Source organism: Herpailurus yagouaroundi, unplaced genomic scaffold, assembly GCF_014898765.1.
Source record: "Herpailurus yagouaroundi ecotype Mexico unplaced genomic scaffold, PumYag 185, whole genome shotgun sequence".
Classification (NCBI taxonomy): Eukaryota; Metazoa; Chordata; class Mammalia; order Carnivora; family Felidae; genus Herpailurus; species Herpailurus yagouaroundi.
Genome location: NW_024412416.1, coordinates 21,435,477 through 21,452,249, shown reverse-complemented (window position 1 = coordinate 21,452,249; position 16,773 = coordinate 21,435,477). Strand labels below are relative to the sequence as shown.

The 16,773-nt window shown below is 40.8% G+C and overlaps 1 protein-coding gene across 2 annotated transcripts in view; it reads right to left on the bottom strand.

Moving 5' to 3' along the window:
- Positions 1-938: 938 nt before the first annotated feature.
- Positions 939-16,773, bottom strand: part of MPHOSPH10 (M-phase phosphoprotein 10) — a 19,192-nt gene continuing 3,357 nt past the window's right edge. Inside the window, exons 3-11 of one of the 2 annotated variants that reach the window (XM_040493837.1) lie at positions 16,452-16,612; positions 15,800-15,971; positions 12,700-12,841; positions 11,771-11,838; positions 10,710-10,847; positions 8,318-8,428; positions 2,820-2,927; positions 1,593-1,823; positions 939-1,183 (exon numbers count right to left, since the gene is read on the bottom strand). In XM_040493837.1, the coding sequence (XP_040349771.1) occupies positions 1,034-1,183; positions 1,593-1,823; positions 2,820-2,927; positions 8,318-8,428; positions 10,710-10,847; positions 11,771-11,838; positions 12,700-12,841; positions 15,800-15,971; positions 16,452-16,612 (1,281 nt within the window). In that variant the 3' untranslated portion in view covers positions 939-1,033. Of the gene's footprint in view, positions 1,184-1,592; positions 1,824-2,818; positions 2,928-8,317; positions 8,429-10,709; positions 10,848-11,770; positions 11,839-12,699; positions 12,842-15,799; positions 15,972-16,451; positions 16,613-16,773 lie in introns of those variants that run through there. The other variant, XM_040493838.1, reaches the window with a different exon arrangement.

The following is a 16,773-nucleotide window of genomic DNA, read 5'->3' as shown; positions in this document are numbered from 1 at the left end:
TGCAAAACATCAAACTGCCCTTGGACAGGTAAGGTGAATCATTTTGGGATCAAACATTCTTATCTTGACTAATCATTATGAAAGAAAGACTCAAGGGAAAGAGAACTAAGCCAGCAGTTGAATGGGGACTGGCAAACTGAATTTAAAAAGAAAGCAGGAACTCTTAGAGCCATAGAATACTCCAATTACCACTAAAACCAAATGACACTTTCACTAAGGCTGGACTGAGACCTGGAGACCTAAAGACACAACCCTCCACAGGCTCTTCCTGCCCACTCATTGTTCCCTGTGGATGAAAAACCGAAACAGCTTCGGGAAAAGCTGCTCTCATTTTTGCCATCAGAGGTAAAGCTTACAGCATTTCCATCAAAGCATAATATGAGGTCCTGTCGGACAAAAGGCAGTTTTCCCTGGATGGGGAGGTGAGCGCCTGGTGGTCACGGAAGATTCACCACACCTGCCAGTCTACCTTCCTTGTGTGTTCACCGTCTATCACATCTAGGTTGCATCTGCCCTCTCTGCATCTGACTGTGGACACTACTCTATAGGCTACATGAAGTCTTTGTCCGTGTGACGTGAGATCACCTCCCAAAGGGAAAGATGTTAAGACACGAGCATGGCAATGTCACTGTGTTGTAGAAGGATGACCAAGCAGTGGGAGAAGAAAGTCAGGACCCCAAAGAGTGAGGACCCCTGCTGTAGACAGCTGCCTGTGACAGGGGTGGCTGGCTCCTGTGCCCTTGTCAGCCTGCAGACCAGCTCCTGCTCACCAGCTGGTGGGCCCTTTCTGGCCGTCACCTGGGCCACAGCAAGGACACAGTGTGCAAAGGGGCTTGGCAGCTACATCCAGCTTCACGCCCAGAAGAAGCAATTCAGGGTTTTCCAATGACAGCTGGGAGTTTGTCTTTTCAAACTGCAGAATTCTCAAATATCTGCCATTCATGAAAAGAAAAGTTCTCAAATTTTATTATAAAACAGAACAATGACAGAATATAAGCTTACACATTAATATTTACATTATATTCAAAATATATTACAGCTTTAATTTATGAACAGAAATATCCTTCTTTTTCTTCTTTTTCTTTTCTGTTTTCTTTGCATCACTGATTTGCATTTTTACTTGATCTTGTAATTTAGAAAAGAATGCTTGAGATGACTTCAAGGCTTTGTCTTTACCTTCATCCTGCAATTAAAGACAGTAACACACTCACTATAAAATGCGCTTGTAAGTTAAAAAAAAAAGCGCCAAATAATTACAACAATGTATATGGAAATATAAATATCCATAAATGGACAAGGAATTATGAAAACTCACATCAGTTTGCACAGAGGTTTTATATACATTTTATGCTGCTGTGATATTCTTGTGACTTAAAGGAGGAGTGAGTAGGAAGAAAAACTCCTGCCAGGCCCCACGTCTGGGAGGGCCATGTGCTTTGGGCTGTTATTCCAGCCAGGCACCCACGGCCTCTCACTAGGCAGGTGGGTAGCGTCAGCTGGGTCTGACCCTCCGTGGATCGATGTCACCTACCACTTGCCACCAGTTTCCCCACACAGGCCCCGTTCTGCAGTTTTCCTTCCTGCATCCTTACCTTTAATAGCGAAGCTTTGCCTGCTTTGGTCAGCTGTTTTAATTTCTCTGAAGCTGCTGCCTTCGTGTATTTCCCGGCTTGATCTGGGTTGTTCTTTTCAAGCAGTTTTCTCCGCTTTTCCTTCTCCTTTAGTTTCATACGCTTCTGATACTTCTTTTTCCTCCGTTCTCGTTTCTTGTCTGTAGCTGTTTTCTCAGCAGCTGTTTTTACATCTCCAGCTTTATTTTTTTCCTATTAAAATAATCACCAGTTGATCTAACTTAACACAACTCAGGAAATTAGAAGGGAAGCAAGTCCACAGAACGTGGCCAATAGGCTGTGTATCTACAGCCAAGAGTGAGTACGCAGTACCTATCTGCACCCCAAAGAGCTTTGGTAGCTCAGTTCTTTAGGCCTGGAACTCATTCTTTGATGAAGCAGACTCTCACAGTGACATTTTGGCTACATCAGCACATCACAAAGGCAGCCTGGAGAGCTAGGTTAGCAAGCTGACAGTCCCAGAAGCAAGCCCCCTTACAGCACTTAAGACTCCAGGGACAACCTCAGCGCCAAGCTGCTGATGACAGCCACTGGCGGCAGGAGGGGTTCCCCAAAATGGAAGGGACGTATCTATATACTGACGATGGATTTCCTCTCCTTTCTCCCCAGCTGCCAGACTATCCTGCCAGGGCTGTCAACTGTAGAGGTGGCAAAGGTGCTAAAAGGGATGGGTGTGGGTGCAGCAAAGTGAGGAGGGACAAAGAGCCATGTGCCAGGCCAGCTGGGAAGATGAGACCTGTTAGAAACCATCATTTCTTTTTACTGCATGAGCTTCAGTGTTCATGAGGCAGGGACTGCCTACACTTGGTATGTCCCACGTCTTCTAATAACTCAAATGTTCTTTTCTAGAAACTGATTCTATTATTGATAAGCATTAAATGGACAAAATAATGGGGGAAATGCTGATATTAAAGGACTACTAGTATATGAGCAACATAAACAATTTATTTTAAACCTAGTATCACTGATAGCATTCAAATTGGATTATAACAAGATATAGATATGGGATATTTACAAACAGCTTTTCTAATAATTCTATCTGTACCTCATAATATCTGATTACAGAAAACTGAACACTCTTATTTGATTATACTTAAAACAAAACTCCAGGAAAATGACATTGAGTAGAGATCTAGCTATATACCAACTTATAAAAAAAACCTTAATGTTTCCACACTGGCTTTTTACCTTGACTTCCTCTGGGGCCAGGAGAGCTGCGTCACTAACGCTCACTGGGGCTACCTCCTCCATGGTTATGGCCGGCAGATTTGACACAACCTTAATCTCTGGAACAGGCTAGAAAAGAGACAGCACATTTAATAGGAAGTCAGAAATGGTCCTAACACAAAATATTTGTATCGTGAACCTATTAAAGCATACTATACAAAATACCCTATGGAGATTATTTAAAATATGAGATGTGTTGACAGCAAAAATCTTAAGATAACTGGAATGATGGCAGTGTCAGTGGGCAACATGGGCTACCTGAGGAATTAATAATCTGCATATTTTAGGAACTATTCTTTCTCATTACTACACCAAGAACCCTTATTTCTACACTTTTGTGGAACATTTCTGCCATATTCAACACCAGTTCTTTCACCGAATTTTACTAAATTATTCCCATCAGTAACAGATGTGGACATTTTCAAACATTCCTATCTAGTGTTAAATAAATCTATTGATATTTGTGAATATTACCTTGTCTTCAGTTATGGAAAAAAGGCCAGCAATAAGAAATATATACAAAAAGATGCAAGGAAAAATGCTTATAGGAATGAGTCAAAATAGACTACCTGATAAACAAATTTTGTCATCTTCCAGCTACTGAAAACATAACTTTATAAACAGAAATATGAAATGATACAGAACTCCTCTGGAAAACTAAAACAGTATCAAAATAAATCAAACCTATTAATTATAAAAAGGAGAAATGAATGCAATGTTCACTAGTCTTTTTTTTTTAATGTTTATTTTTCAGAGAGAGAGCAAGAGAGAGTGAGCACACGCGCACACTAGCAAGGGAGGGGCAGAGAGAGGGAGACACAGAATCCGAAGCAGGCTTCAGGCTCTGAGCTGTCAGCACAGAGCCCGACGCAGGGCTTGGATCCACAAACCGTGAGATCATGACCTGAGTTTAACCAACTGAGGAACCCAGGTGCCTTTTTTTTTTTTTTTGAAAGAACTTCCCAGGAAATTCAGAAATTACAACAGGTTTCATACTGATCAGAACACTACTGATTATTTACCTAATGCTTACACTAATGCTCTTTATATCTAATTCTTGCACATCTCTGAGGGGCACCAGGGCACAGGGACTCTGTTGGCTAGAAGAGAGTAAGAGATGAAGTGTGGGGCACAGCAGGTGCCCTGGAGAGAACATGGCACTGAGACTCAGGAGAAAGGGGGCTCTACTGCAGAGTGTGTCACTGATCCCTTTGCACACTCCTTTTTCTTACCACAGTCCTGTCCCTACCCCAGTTAACTGGACAGATGTGTGTCCCGGGAAATTTCAGAAAGAATAAAAAGGACATTTCACACAATGTCAGAGTGTTAAAGAAAAAATTTCTTCCACTGGACTACTGACTGTTCACTTACTTATTAGTAACGTTGTGTTCCATTCTGTAATTTAAAGAGAAACAGAGAAAACGGAGACAGCCCAGAAAAGAAAAAAAAATGATGACTGGTCAATAGGGTTTATGGAGATTGTGAAATACCAAACTGAGTATGAAAAAAAGTTCTTATTAAAAGGAACCTGTACCAAAAATTCTACATTTCTGAAGAGGAAAAAAGAAAGGCTTCTATATTGGGGCACGTAGCCCCAAATACATTCTCTCCTTCTTCAATTCCCAAGATTCCACGGAATGTCTAATTCCCCATATCAGGCTCTGTGTTAGTGTGATGAACACAGCAGGGAAACAGCAGTGAACAAAACACATTTGTGCTGGCTTGGAAACGAGTAGAGAACAATTAGCCATCAAGCAACGACGGTGATGGTGCTATGAGGGAAATGCGCAGAGCAGTGACGAATGCGGGAAGGAGATGGCACTCAGCCTGAGACCCCAGAGACAGGAAGGAGCCAACCATGGAAAGAAAGAAGCGCAGCCTAACAGGCGGAGGAAAGTCCAGCAGGAAGATGTGAGGAAGGAGGCACTCTGCTCACTGAAGGCACTGGAAGACCAGTGTGGCTGGGGAATAGCAAGCTATGGAGACTGGAGGGGTGAGAGGGAGCCAGATCACGTAGGGTCTTGTAAGGCACAGGAAGGGATCATGTTCTTCATATTAGTAACTTTTTCACAGTAAGACTTGCTGGCCAAGAGGGGATGAAAATTCCTCTCTTCATTTATTCCACAGCTATACTTGGCACTTTGGTATCTAAAAATGGCTCCTGCCACCACAAACTTACTGTCATACAAATTATACCTTGATTAACCCAAAAACAAAAAGCCAGGTGATAAAAGCAGACTGTCTTAGAAGACAAGATACTCACACAGGAAAAATCTCCTAACCATCAAAGAATCCGAAGGATTTTAGCGATTACCTCTTCTATACAGAGGAAAGGTGAAGCAATTTGTCTAATTCACAAAGCCAGTCAGGGGCAGATTCAGACTCAGGTTTCTGACTTCTAGACTAGTCTCTGAGATTCATGACATCTCATTTCTAGGCAACACAAAGGGGCAATAGGTTGGCAAGTACTAAAAGGAAGGCATAGAACATTTTATGGGTTCACAGGGTGTAGTGAGTGGGAGAGGCAGCTCCAAAGAGTAAAGAGGCACTGAGTCAAGTGTGGTGAGAATCAGACAGACAGAGGTCGCTGGATGTCTGGGCCTGGCACAGGGGGGCATGAGGCAATGGGGACAGCATGGACCCAGAGTCAGATCCAACCCTTCCAACCTTTTTTTTTTTTTTTTTTAAATGTTTGTTTACTTTTGAAACAGAGAGAGAGAGAATGGGCGAGGAGCAGAGAGAGGGAGACACAGAATCCAAAGCTGGCTCCAGGCTCTGAGCTGTTGGCACAGAGCTGGATACAGGGCTTGAACCCACTAATCATAATATCATGACCTGAAGTGAAATCAGATGCTTAACCGACTGAGCCCCCAGGCACCACCCCCCCCCACCCCAACCTCTTAAGCCTTGGTTTCCTGATCTGCAAAACAGAAAGAATAGCATCTACCTTAATGTTTTGTGGATTGAGTTAATGTGCAGGGACACTGACATCATCAAGATGGCAACACAAGTTGATCCCAACCTTAGTTGTCCTCACAAGACCAACTAGCAACTATCCATGGATGGATGAGATAGTATTGTGAAAATCCCAGAACCCAAGGGTGAGGCTGAAGCAACCCCCTGGACCACAGAGACTGAGAAGGACTGCATTAGAAAGGTAGGACAGGCTACACTCTGACCATATCCCTCCCCCCAGCCGGCACAGCACCCCATTGTGAGAGACCACCTGGACCTAGGGTTTCTCCAGTGGGAAGAGAGCCTAAGTAGACCTGTAACTCCCCAGCATCGTAGGACACTTCTAGACAGGCCCAATCATGTCGGTGTCATAGGGATCACCAAAGTCTGTGGGGACTGACCACTGGGGAATCAGACTAGGATGCAGAACAAGGGCAGGGCTTATAGCAATTAGTGCTTGGATCTTGGCAGACCAGGTTCCTGCTTGCAGCAGTGTCCAAGTAGAGATCCCAGCCAGCGGCCTTGACCATTTGTAGAGCCAAGCTGGTGCCCCTGTCTGGCTCCAAGAAGTATCTGCACCCCCATGTTCACTGCAGGAGGATGGACCTTCGACATCCAGATGGAGAGCTCTACTGGAGACCACCCAGGGACCACCACAACCCACCCCTCTAGCAGTGGGTCTGTGGTTACAACGTCCTGGCAGAGGAAGAGTTAAGTGTGTTGTGCATGTGGCACTTGTGCACAGAGCAGCCCCTTGTCCTTATTTGACCTATGTCTCCAGAATAGAAATAATGTTGTGGCTTCCTACCCTTGCAGGCATTTCAAATACATCTTGGGAAAAGACATGAGAATTTGGGTAATTATTATATAATCCCGGTCTGTCATTCAAATGTTGTGACCCTAGGGCCCACCCAAAAGAAAAAAAAGATCAAAGTCCACACTCACGAGTTTCTGGGCCCTGTGTCTCTCTTGACTGGCAGGCTCCTCCTGTGGAGTATACTTGAATACAATTTTTCTATGCTTTACTTTTGTTTCACTGTAATTATTTACCATGGCAGCCAAGAGAACTGAGGCTTCTTCTTTCCTTTCCCATTTAACTTTGGGTAACAATCTCACTTAGATTTCTCTAAAAAAAATCCCCCAACTGATAGAGAACAGATTAGTGGCCACCAGGTGGTGGGGGAAATGGGTGTAGGTAGTCAAAAGGCACAAACTTCCAGTTATAAGAGAAGTTCTAGACAGAGTTAACAGTATTGTATATTTGAAAGTTGCTAAGAAAGTACATTATAAAAGCTCTCATCGTAAGAAATAAAACTGCCATTACACTGGGTGACGGATAACTAAACTTACCATGGCAATCATTTCACAATACACACATGCGGGTATCCTGTGCCCTTCCAAAGTTCATGTTAGGCCACTTTGCTTTTACAAAAGACCTAGGTTAGTACCTGTTTTTGCTAACTGAAAGAAATCTGAAAAGAATTTTTACTTTCGTGAAAGCAAAAGTAGTGTTCAGCATCTGTTTTGCAGTGAGTTCCCCTGCCCAGCTCCTTCTGCAGGAACCACACTCGGCATCTCAGCATCAGGCCACCAGAGCTTTAAACTGTGCCTGTGAGCATTTGTGTGCATCTCCACGTGTTTGTGCATCCGTTACAAGACTGGTTCTGAAGTAACAGAAAAGCCTAGGAGAGGTTCTTTTTTGGGTTCTGAAAAGCTCAAAAACTTTTCCATTTAGTTAATGGTAATTGCTTCTTTGGTTTATCCATTTAGGCTTACGAAACGTTTCATAGGAACATTCTACTTTCTGATGATGGGGGAACCTCTACATCAAACCACTGTTGTACATCTTAAATGTATACACTGTTACTTTATCTTTTAAGTTCATCTTTTTTTTTTTTTTTTTTTGAGAGTGACAGTGCAAGCAGGGTAGGGGCAGAGAGAGGGGGAGATAGAATCCCAAGCAGGCTTCTTGATGTCACTGCAGAGCCCGACATGGGGGCTCACGAACCATGAAATTATGACCTGGGCTGAGATCAAGAGTTGGACGTTCAACCGACTGAGCCACCCAGGTACCACTATGTCTATTTTATCTTAATAAAATTGGGGAAAATGGGTTCACATACATAAAGAACCTAATATGGTACATAGCAGGTATTCAGAAAATATTCAGCAGGTACAGACATCACAGGTCTCCAGACACACCACAGGATGAAAATACAACCCAAGACTGAACAACAAGAAAGAGTGAGTAATGAAGAGATCCTGTGGCTAAGATTTTAGGTCTGGCAAAGGCCCATCTGGTGATGAGGCTGGATCAGCAGAGGAAGCCAGAACTGTCCAGGACTAGATGTAAGCCTTCCTCAAGACAGGCCCTGCCTGTAATTTACAGGGAATGCCTATAGGTTTGTATCCAAAACCAAATAAAGTGCTAGCCTCACAAAAGCTCAAAGAGGAATTAAAGGCACATCTGTTCTGACTGCACACTGAAATGTTAACACACTTACCGGTTTAGGGATGAAGTGAAAGTTCGAGAGGGCATCCAATTTTAAGAAGAGGGAATCCATCATCTTCTGAATTTCTTTGTGCTCTGGATTTTCTTCTTCTGCTGTTTTTTGCTTAGGAAATGAATTCAACAACATCAGATTAAGCAGGCTAATACACATCACAGGGCAAAACCCTGAAGGTCAATAAGGGTGCTCCCCATTTCTCATCATCAAGGCTCCAAAAAAAACATTACAAGGCAGAATTCAAGTTCTCAATACCATGACAGTGCCAGCACTAGCCAAAAAAGAATGTGCTCTGCACTTCAGGAGCTGCAGCAATCACTACCTCTAAGATTCAGAACTTACAATTTAATTCCCTTGGTATTTATTTGTCAAGAACTAAGCCATTCCCACTAGGATGGCTATCATTAGGAAAAGGGAGGAGCGGATAACAAGTGGTGGTGAGGATGTCAAGGAACTGGAACCCTTGTGTGTGGCTGGTGACAATGTAAAATGGTGCCATCACAATGGAAATGAAACAGGCAGTTCCTCAAGTTAAACAGAGAATTACCGTATGACCTAGCAACTCCCCACTTAAGTAAATACCCCAGAGAATTAAAAAAGAGGTTCTCAGGGGCGCCTGGGTGGCTCAGTCCATTAAGCGTCTGACTTCAGCTCAGGTCATGATCTCATGGTTTGTGAGTTCAAGCCCCATGTCGGGCTCTGTGCTGACAGCTGGGATCCTGGAGCCTGCTTTAGATTCTGTGTCTCCCTCTCTCTTTCTGCTCCTCCTCTGCTTGCACTCTGACTCTCTCTCTCTCAAAAATAAATAAACATTTAAAAAAAAGGAATTAAAAAAAAAAAAGACGTTCTCAAACAAATACATGTAGCCATATGTTCAGAGCAGCACTATTCCCAACAGCCAAAAGGTGGAAACAGCCCAAATGCTCACAATCCCCTTTTCCTTCTGCCTATAACGCTCACTCTAAAAGGCTAAGACTCTTTATTTTTTTATCAAGGCATAACAGAACAAAACAAAACCACACACACCAGAACAGGGAAGCCACTGGCTCTTTGCCTGCACCACCTTGATACCAGAGATGCATCCAGGTCTGTTTCTAATTCTGTCACCAGAGCCCACTTTCCAGCCACATCCAGGCATTTGTCACTGCTTTAGTTTAACTTAACTCATTTTTTATCCTCCACGTGTCATTTGCCTTATCCCAGATAATAATGGCTGTGAAATCATCTTAAAAAAAATTTTTTTTTAAACATTTATTCATTATTGAGACCCAGAAAGAGACAGCACAAGCATGGGAGGGGCAGAGAGAGGGGGAGACACAGAATCTGAAGCAGGCTCCAGGCTCTGAGCGGTCAGCACAGAGCCCGACGTGGGGCTAGCTGTGAAATCATCTATATACAACTAGAAGTTCATTCATGTACTATTTATTATCACCTTGCCTATTACCTCTAGGACAGATACCAAACTTCAGGAAATACTTATCATCATCCCCAGACTCTTAATTGAATGGGTCTAGAATTAGCCTAAATTAAATCCATACTCAAAAACTTATGATTGACTACTGACTTCTGAGACCTCAATAAAACTGGTATTTACAGAGCTGGTACAGCTGTCCCATTACATATTTAATTTTTAACTCTCATGGTTACAAAATACTTTTTGTATTTACTGAATCCTCTGAAAGTAGCCGGGCAATGTTTAATAATATGTTCCTTCAACTACCACTTTGGGTTGCAAAGCAGCCAGAAAGAATTTGAACTCAAATCTTTCTAGATCTTCAACTTAACAGCAGCATCAAGGTCATGGTTTGCTATTGCTGTGAAAGTGGCATTAATTAATCAAATGGCTTTTGCAAATAAAAAATGCCATTTTACCCCCAAGTACATACTGACCACATTCTGAATAAATCGAATGTGGAAAAATAATCCAATCACTAACTGGTAATATATTACTTGAAATTACTGTGTCCTACTTAACCAGATAGTTTTTTTAAGAATCTAAGTGAAAACAAAACCAAAACCACATAACCCACCAGACCTAAACACGTGAATGAATTCACAGATAATGTTATACTGGTAACTTCTAAAGAATGAAAGAGAAGTGATTTTAAAATTGTGGGACTACTATAATAATTTCTAGAAAGTTAATAATTACCTTTGGAACAATCGGGTGAACAATGACTAGCTGCAAAACAAGTTCCCCTACCCCCTCACATTCAGGGGCAATATCGTAACCTCTCTATTTCTAACACACTGTCTCACACTTCAATGAGGTGAACCAAGAGCATAAGATTTGTTTCCTGACTTTCGGCCATGACAGTAGAACCAGAAGAGCCAGCTGTCTGCTTCTCTTACTTTAATAACAATGCCTTTGTCTTCTGGGAGTCCTCACCTGGTTGAGTTTGATGTATTCCTGTTCATAAATTTCAGCAAGACTCAATTTGCTCTTCTCATGGTCTAACGTTAAACGTTTTTTATATTCATATGCATCCTCCTTAGGTTTTTCTTTACGTACTACATCATCCCAAGCCTGAAATATGAAAGGCACAAGGACCGTAAATTAACAAAATCTATCATTTCTTTCTAAGCTCACTTAAGACTCTTCCTCTGGAATATTTATTACCATTCCAGGGTAAGCAAATTGCAGCAAAAAGTAATTACTTTCAACCTGTAAAATGACTATTCAAGTCACCAAACATAGGTATTATGAAAAATAAAGAGGGCATTACTTAAGTATTCTTTTTAGTTCTTGTTTTAAATGCACCTTTCTCCTCGTTACCACCTTTAATTCCACATTTCCCCATCAAGGTTTGTTTACAAGTCAATACTTGAGTTTCTCATTTCATTTCAAATTTAAGGATACTCTGCATACAGTACCCACCCTTCAAACTCTTCGTATTTTGAGCAAACACTATACACATTTTAAAGCCATCTCTTATTGTACGTGTCATATGCCCAATTTTATTCGAAGTTTACAAAATAAAATCAATTCTTAAACAAAAACCTTGCTAGGTTTTTAACATTTGAAAAAAATAAACCCTTTGTCACACTGTGCCCAGATACTGTGTGCCAGATGAAAGGTCCCAAGTATGACCCTATCAAGTCAGAATCAGTCACCACGCCTGTCATCCTCTACCAGTTTCACCGGGCGCCACCAGGCAGATGAGCAAGGCACAGGAAAGACTGGCAGTGGCTCTGGCTCCCCCTTCTCCTCAAGCACAAGGCTTTCCAGAGCTCTAGTGAAAGGCAGTGCCTCACACAACAAAAGAAAGATAGTGCATACTTAAGCAGTAGTAGCCTTCAGAGTAGATTTAAGCTTTAAATAAAGAACTGATATAAAAAAAATTTCTACGAAAACAATGAAGAGTGTTGGTCCTGCTCCCAAAATACTCATATATTATTTCTAAAAATTCCAGTGAATTTTAAGTTCAGTTAAATTTCATTCTTACTGACCTGATCTCTTATCCTCTGCTTAATGATATCTTCCAGTTGAAGGGTGGTTTCCTCTGTAATCACAGGAGCTAAAGGAAACAGAACATGTACTCACGAGGTAGGTATACACTAGACCAGAGGTTCTCAAAGGGTAGTCCTTGAACCAGCAGCATCAACATCTGGGAGCTTGTTAGAAATGTGAATTCTTAGGCTCTACTCCACACCACCTGAATCAGAAGGTGGGGGGACAGGGCCACCTATCTGTGTTTAACTAGCCCTCTCATGCTCCCTCTAGTTTGAGAACCACAAAAGTAGAGTATATCCAGTAATCAGTGCTAACACTTTTAGTCCATGCACCTGGGTACTCACCCTCTTTTCCAATCTCTCTAGAACTGAATAAAATGGAAATTCATTTTGATTTCACAGGTACAAGAAAGAGTTTGATGAGATGACCAGGGTTCCTGGCTAGAGTTCACAATTTCGTCAGTAGAAAATGATACCAGGCATTGTATACAGGTCACTAGCAGAAATGATTATGGATTTAGGCATGAATTAGCATAACAGTAATTCCTGGGTAAATTAACAGTACTGTGACTGTATAAGAGAATGTCCTATTTCTTAGAAGATACATGTAAACGTACTTAGGCATGAAGTGTCATAATATTGGTAAATTACTTTTAGATGATTCAGGGGAAAAAAGTACACACAGATAATCACATATATACATAGGGGAAGGAAAACAAATATGGCAAAATGTTAACGATTGGTGAATCCAGCTGAATAGCATATATGTGTTTGTCGTACTATTTTGTCAACTTTTCTGTATGATTGCAACTTTTTAAAATAAAAAGTTGGGGGAAAAGAAATATCATTTCAAATCTTCCTATGAAATAAAGTCATAGAAAACACATGCAAACGAACATCTGCAGGAGCCCCATGGGCTCACGTACCCATGCGGACTGCATGGTCAAAGTGCAGAGTCTCTTCTAGAAGGCTGTTCTCTGGTCGCTTTTGAGCTGTCACTTCCCCTTGAAGCTGCCAAGGTTTTTTTTCCAACAGCTCTTTTTCTAAAGATGCAATTTTTTCATTCATCTAAGAAAGAAACAAAAAGTTATTACACATTTAGGAAATAAGCTTATAGCTGAATAAAAGCAACTACTTTAAAAGCACAAAAGCGGGGTGCCTGGGTGGCTCAGTCGGTTAAGCATCCGACTTCGGCTCAGGTCATGATCTCATGGTCCATGAGTTCGAGCCCCGCGTCAGGCTCTGTGCTGACAGCTTAGAGCCTAGAGCCTGTTTCGGATTCTGTGTCTCCCTCTCTCTCTGACCCTCCCCCATTCATGCTCTGTCTCTCCCTGTCTCAAAAATAAATAAACGTTATTAAAAAAAAAAAAAGCACAAAAGCAAGAAATGTATTATTTCTCAATACATTTTTGTTTTTTCTTGCCACCATTTTATTATTAAGCCAACAGTAACTTCCTATTCTTAACACCTGAGGTGGGATGAGGCACTGCAGATGACTTCTTTCCCTCACTGATTTGAAATGCCATGTTTATAACATACTAAATTCCCCCAGAAGATTCTGGACAGATTTCTGGGCTCTGTTCTAGTCAAATGATCTATCCATTCCCAAGCCACTATCAATTTTAACTATTAGAGCATTCCAAAATTAATTTTTATTTGGACATTAGACTTCACACCCCCAATCCAAATTATTTCTAACTTTTAGAAGACATCTATAACTTTTTATTTTTTTAATTTTCATTTCTTAAAAAATTTTTTTTGTTTTATTTTTTATATTTGAGAGAGAGAGACAGAGAGACAGTAGGGGAAGGGTAGGGAGACAGAATCTGAAGCAGGCTCCAGGCTCTAAGCCGCCAGAACAGAGACCAATGAGGGGCTTGAACTCACGAACCACGAGATCATGACCTGAGCTGAAGTCAGACACTCAACTGACTGAGCCACCCAGGCGCCCCTATTTTTTTTTTTAAGTTTATTTGAGAAAGAAGAGCATGTGCAAGCACGAATGGGGGAGGGGCAGAGAGAGGGAGGGAGAGAATACCAAGCAGGCTCCATGCTGTCAGGGCAAAGCCCAACACAGGGAACGATCTCACAAACCATGAGATCATTACCTGAGCCAAATGCTCAACCGACTAAGCCACCCAGGCAGCCCTATAATGACTTTACAGTGTAGAAAATGCCAGCCTGAAAGCTACCTTACTGAATTCCCTTGTTTTTCTAATAGCTTTCAGTTCATCTACTTAGGTTTTTCTAGTATCCTTTGCAAATATTAGTGCTCATTTCAGTTTTCCTTACCTTGTATCTCTTTCTACTGTAGTTGCACTAACACTCCCACAAGGATGTTAAATAACAGTGGTAAAGGTAATAGTGGACATTTTGTCTTACTCTTCATTTTAAAGGGCTACTTCTAGAATTTTACCACTGAGCATGATGGCACCTTTTGGTTAAATGCATTTGTATTTCACTGCAGGTGAAAAAAAATTAAGGATGGATACTAAATTTCATCAAATGTCTTTTTTTAAGTTTATGTATTTTTGAGACAGAGAAAGAGCACATGTATGTAGGGGAGGGGGAGGGAGAGACTCCCAAGCAGGCTCCACAATGACCAATGACAGTGTAGAACTGGACATGGCGCTCAATCCCACGAACCTGGAGATCATGACCTGAGCTGAAATCAAGTCAGATGCTTAACTGAGCCAGCCAGGTGCCCACATCAAATGTCTTTTTGACATATATGGAGAGAACCATACAGTTTTCTCCTTATCCTGTTACAACCAAGAATTACGTTAATAGATTTCTTATTCCTAAATCAAGAATGAGGCCCATTTGGCTGTGGTGTTGTCAGTCTTTCATTATGCTATTTGGAATATTCACATCACTATTCATAAATGAAACTGTGTGTATGTGTTTTAATGTCAGGTTTGGGTATCACGTTATTAATAGCTTCACAAGAAAAAAAGTCTGGAAGCTTTACTTTTTGTACGTGGAAATTGATTAAACAACATTACTTCTACTTCTTGAAAGTTTGATATAATTCCCCAATAAAACTAAACCTGCTTGTCTTTATCTTAGGGAGGATATAGGGAGGGAAAGACACTAATTCAATGAAATTTCTTATTTTGTTTCCTAGTGCTTCCCCACCTCCTCCTTTTTTAAAAAAAAAATATTTATTTTTGGGAGAGTGTAAGTGGGGGAGGGGCAGAGAGAGGGGGACAGAGGATCCAAAGCAGGCTCTACGCTGACAAGCTGACAGCAGCAAGCCCAACGTGGGGTGTGAACCCATGAACAGCGAGATCATGATCACGATCTGAGCTAAAGTCAGACGCTCAACCAACTGAGCCACGAGGTACCGGCCCCCCACTCCCTCCTTTAAATCTATCTCTTTGGGGACAATCTGACAATCATAGATTTAACTCAGATTCTCTTTTGCTAATAATTCTTTTGATATCCTTGGTATATTTATTTGCCTATTCTCATTTCTAATTGAGTGATATAATTTTAAGGTGGTTAAATGACACAAATAACTGGAGCCAGGCTGTTATCTATTATTTGCAAATGACACTTCATTTGCCTGAAATCATTTCACAAGGAGATAATTTTTATCAACTTTAGAAAATGTATTTGAGATGGCATTAAAATTCAGGTATGTGGAGCCATCCACAGAGCATCTGAAAGAAGCAGTATCCTTAAGAGCAGCTGAAAGAGCTAAAAAGAGAGGTTCACAAGACAGCTAATTAGAAAAAACATGCCACTAGGTATAAAGAAACCAGGGACAAAGGGAAAAAAAAACAGCTTTTAACACAAACTGAAAGTCAAAGGGTGGGAAATGCAGCACTGATTTTTACAAATTAGCTACCTTCCACGAGGGGATCTGGATATGGTGTGCTGTAGGGAATAGCAGCAAGATTTTTGTTTTGTTTTTAAAAGATAATTAAGCATTCAGCCAAGAAAAACAGTGTACATTAGTTATCTGGGAGTCCCATAGTCCTGGTAAGTATATATGAAATTCCTTCAATTCTTAATCATTACCTTTTCCTGTCTTTTCTCAAAAGAGGATTTAACTTCATCAGAATCCTTCTGTACATTTAAGATATTTGTATCCTCATTTTCCTCATCATCTGGCAAAGCAAAGGTCACTCTTTTTGAGGTTTCTTTATGTTGCTTACTGTCTTCACTTTCTTCAAAGTCATCATCTTCATCCCTATAAATACCAAAACACTTATGAAAAACAATAATACACCACTTTTCATTAGGAAAACAAAACTTATTTTCTAGTAATTTAAATTCTTTTGTATACCTAATGCAAATAAATATTCAGAATTCCAAAGTCATTCAGTTATTAAGGACCAGAAGGTATTATTTCAGTGAAATAGAACAAAAAGTGTACAATATATAGAAAATATTCCTCAATCTATAGTACAAACTTATCTCACAAAAATAACAATAAGGTATTTTTATTGGCACAAAAAGCAAATAAATAAAGATCTGATTGCTGGTGACATTTATCTTCATTAGATGATCTCTAATGACTCTTTAAATTCAGAGACTTTCTTCTGGCTACCCTGAGACTATCTGACGTTAGAGAATATAGCTTTTTAGGATAAACATATTTGACAACTATGAGTACACACATATAATTGGACAGTTCTAGCTTACAATGTAAGGGACTCAAACTACTCACGTTTCAGAAATGCTTTCTTCTTCTTCTTCTTCTTCTTCAGCAATTTCTTTGTCTTCTTCCTTTGGATCCAGTTCATCATCATGAACACTTGCTAGATCTTCATCACTTTCAACTGGATCAAAGAAGTCTTTGTATTTCAGGTTTCTGGAACTTTTACCTGACTAAAATGAAAAGACTTTTCAAACTTCTGACTAAGGAGAAAAACACATTAAATCATGCATATATGTGTATGCATATTTTTTTTAAAGACTTTTTTTTTAACGTTTATTTTCGAGAGTGGAGGGGGGGGGGGGGGGGGGGGGGGGGGCAGGGGGTGGGGGGG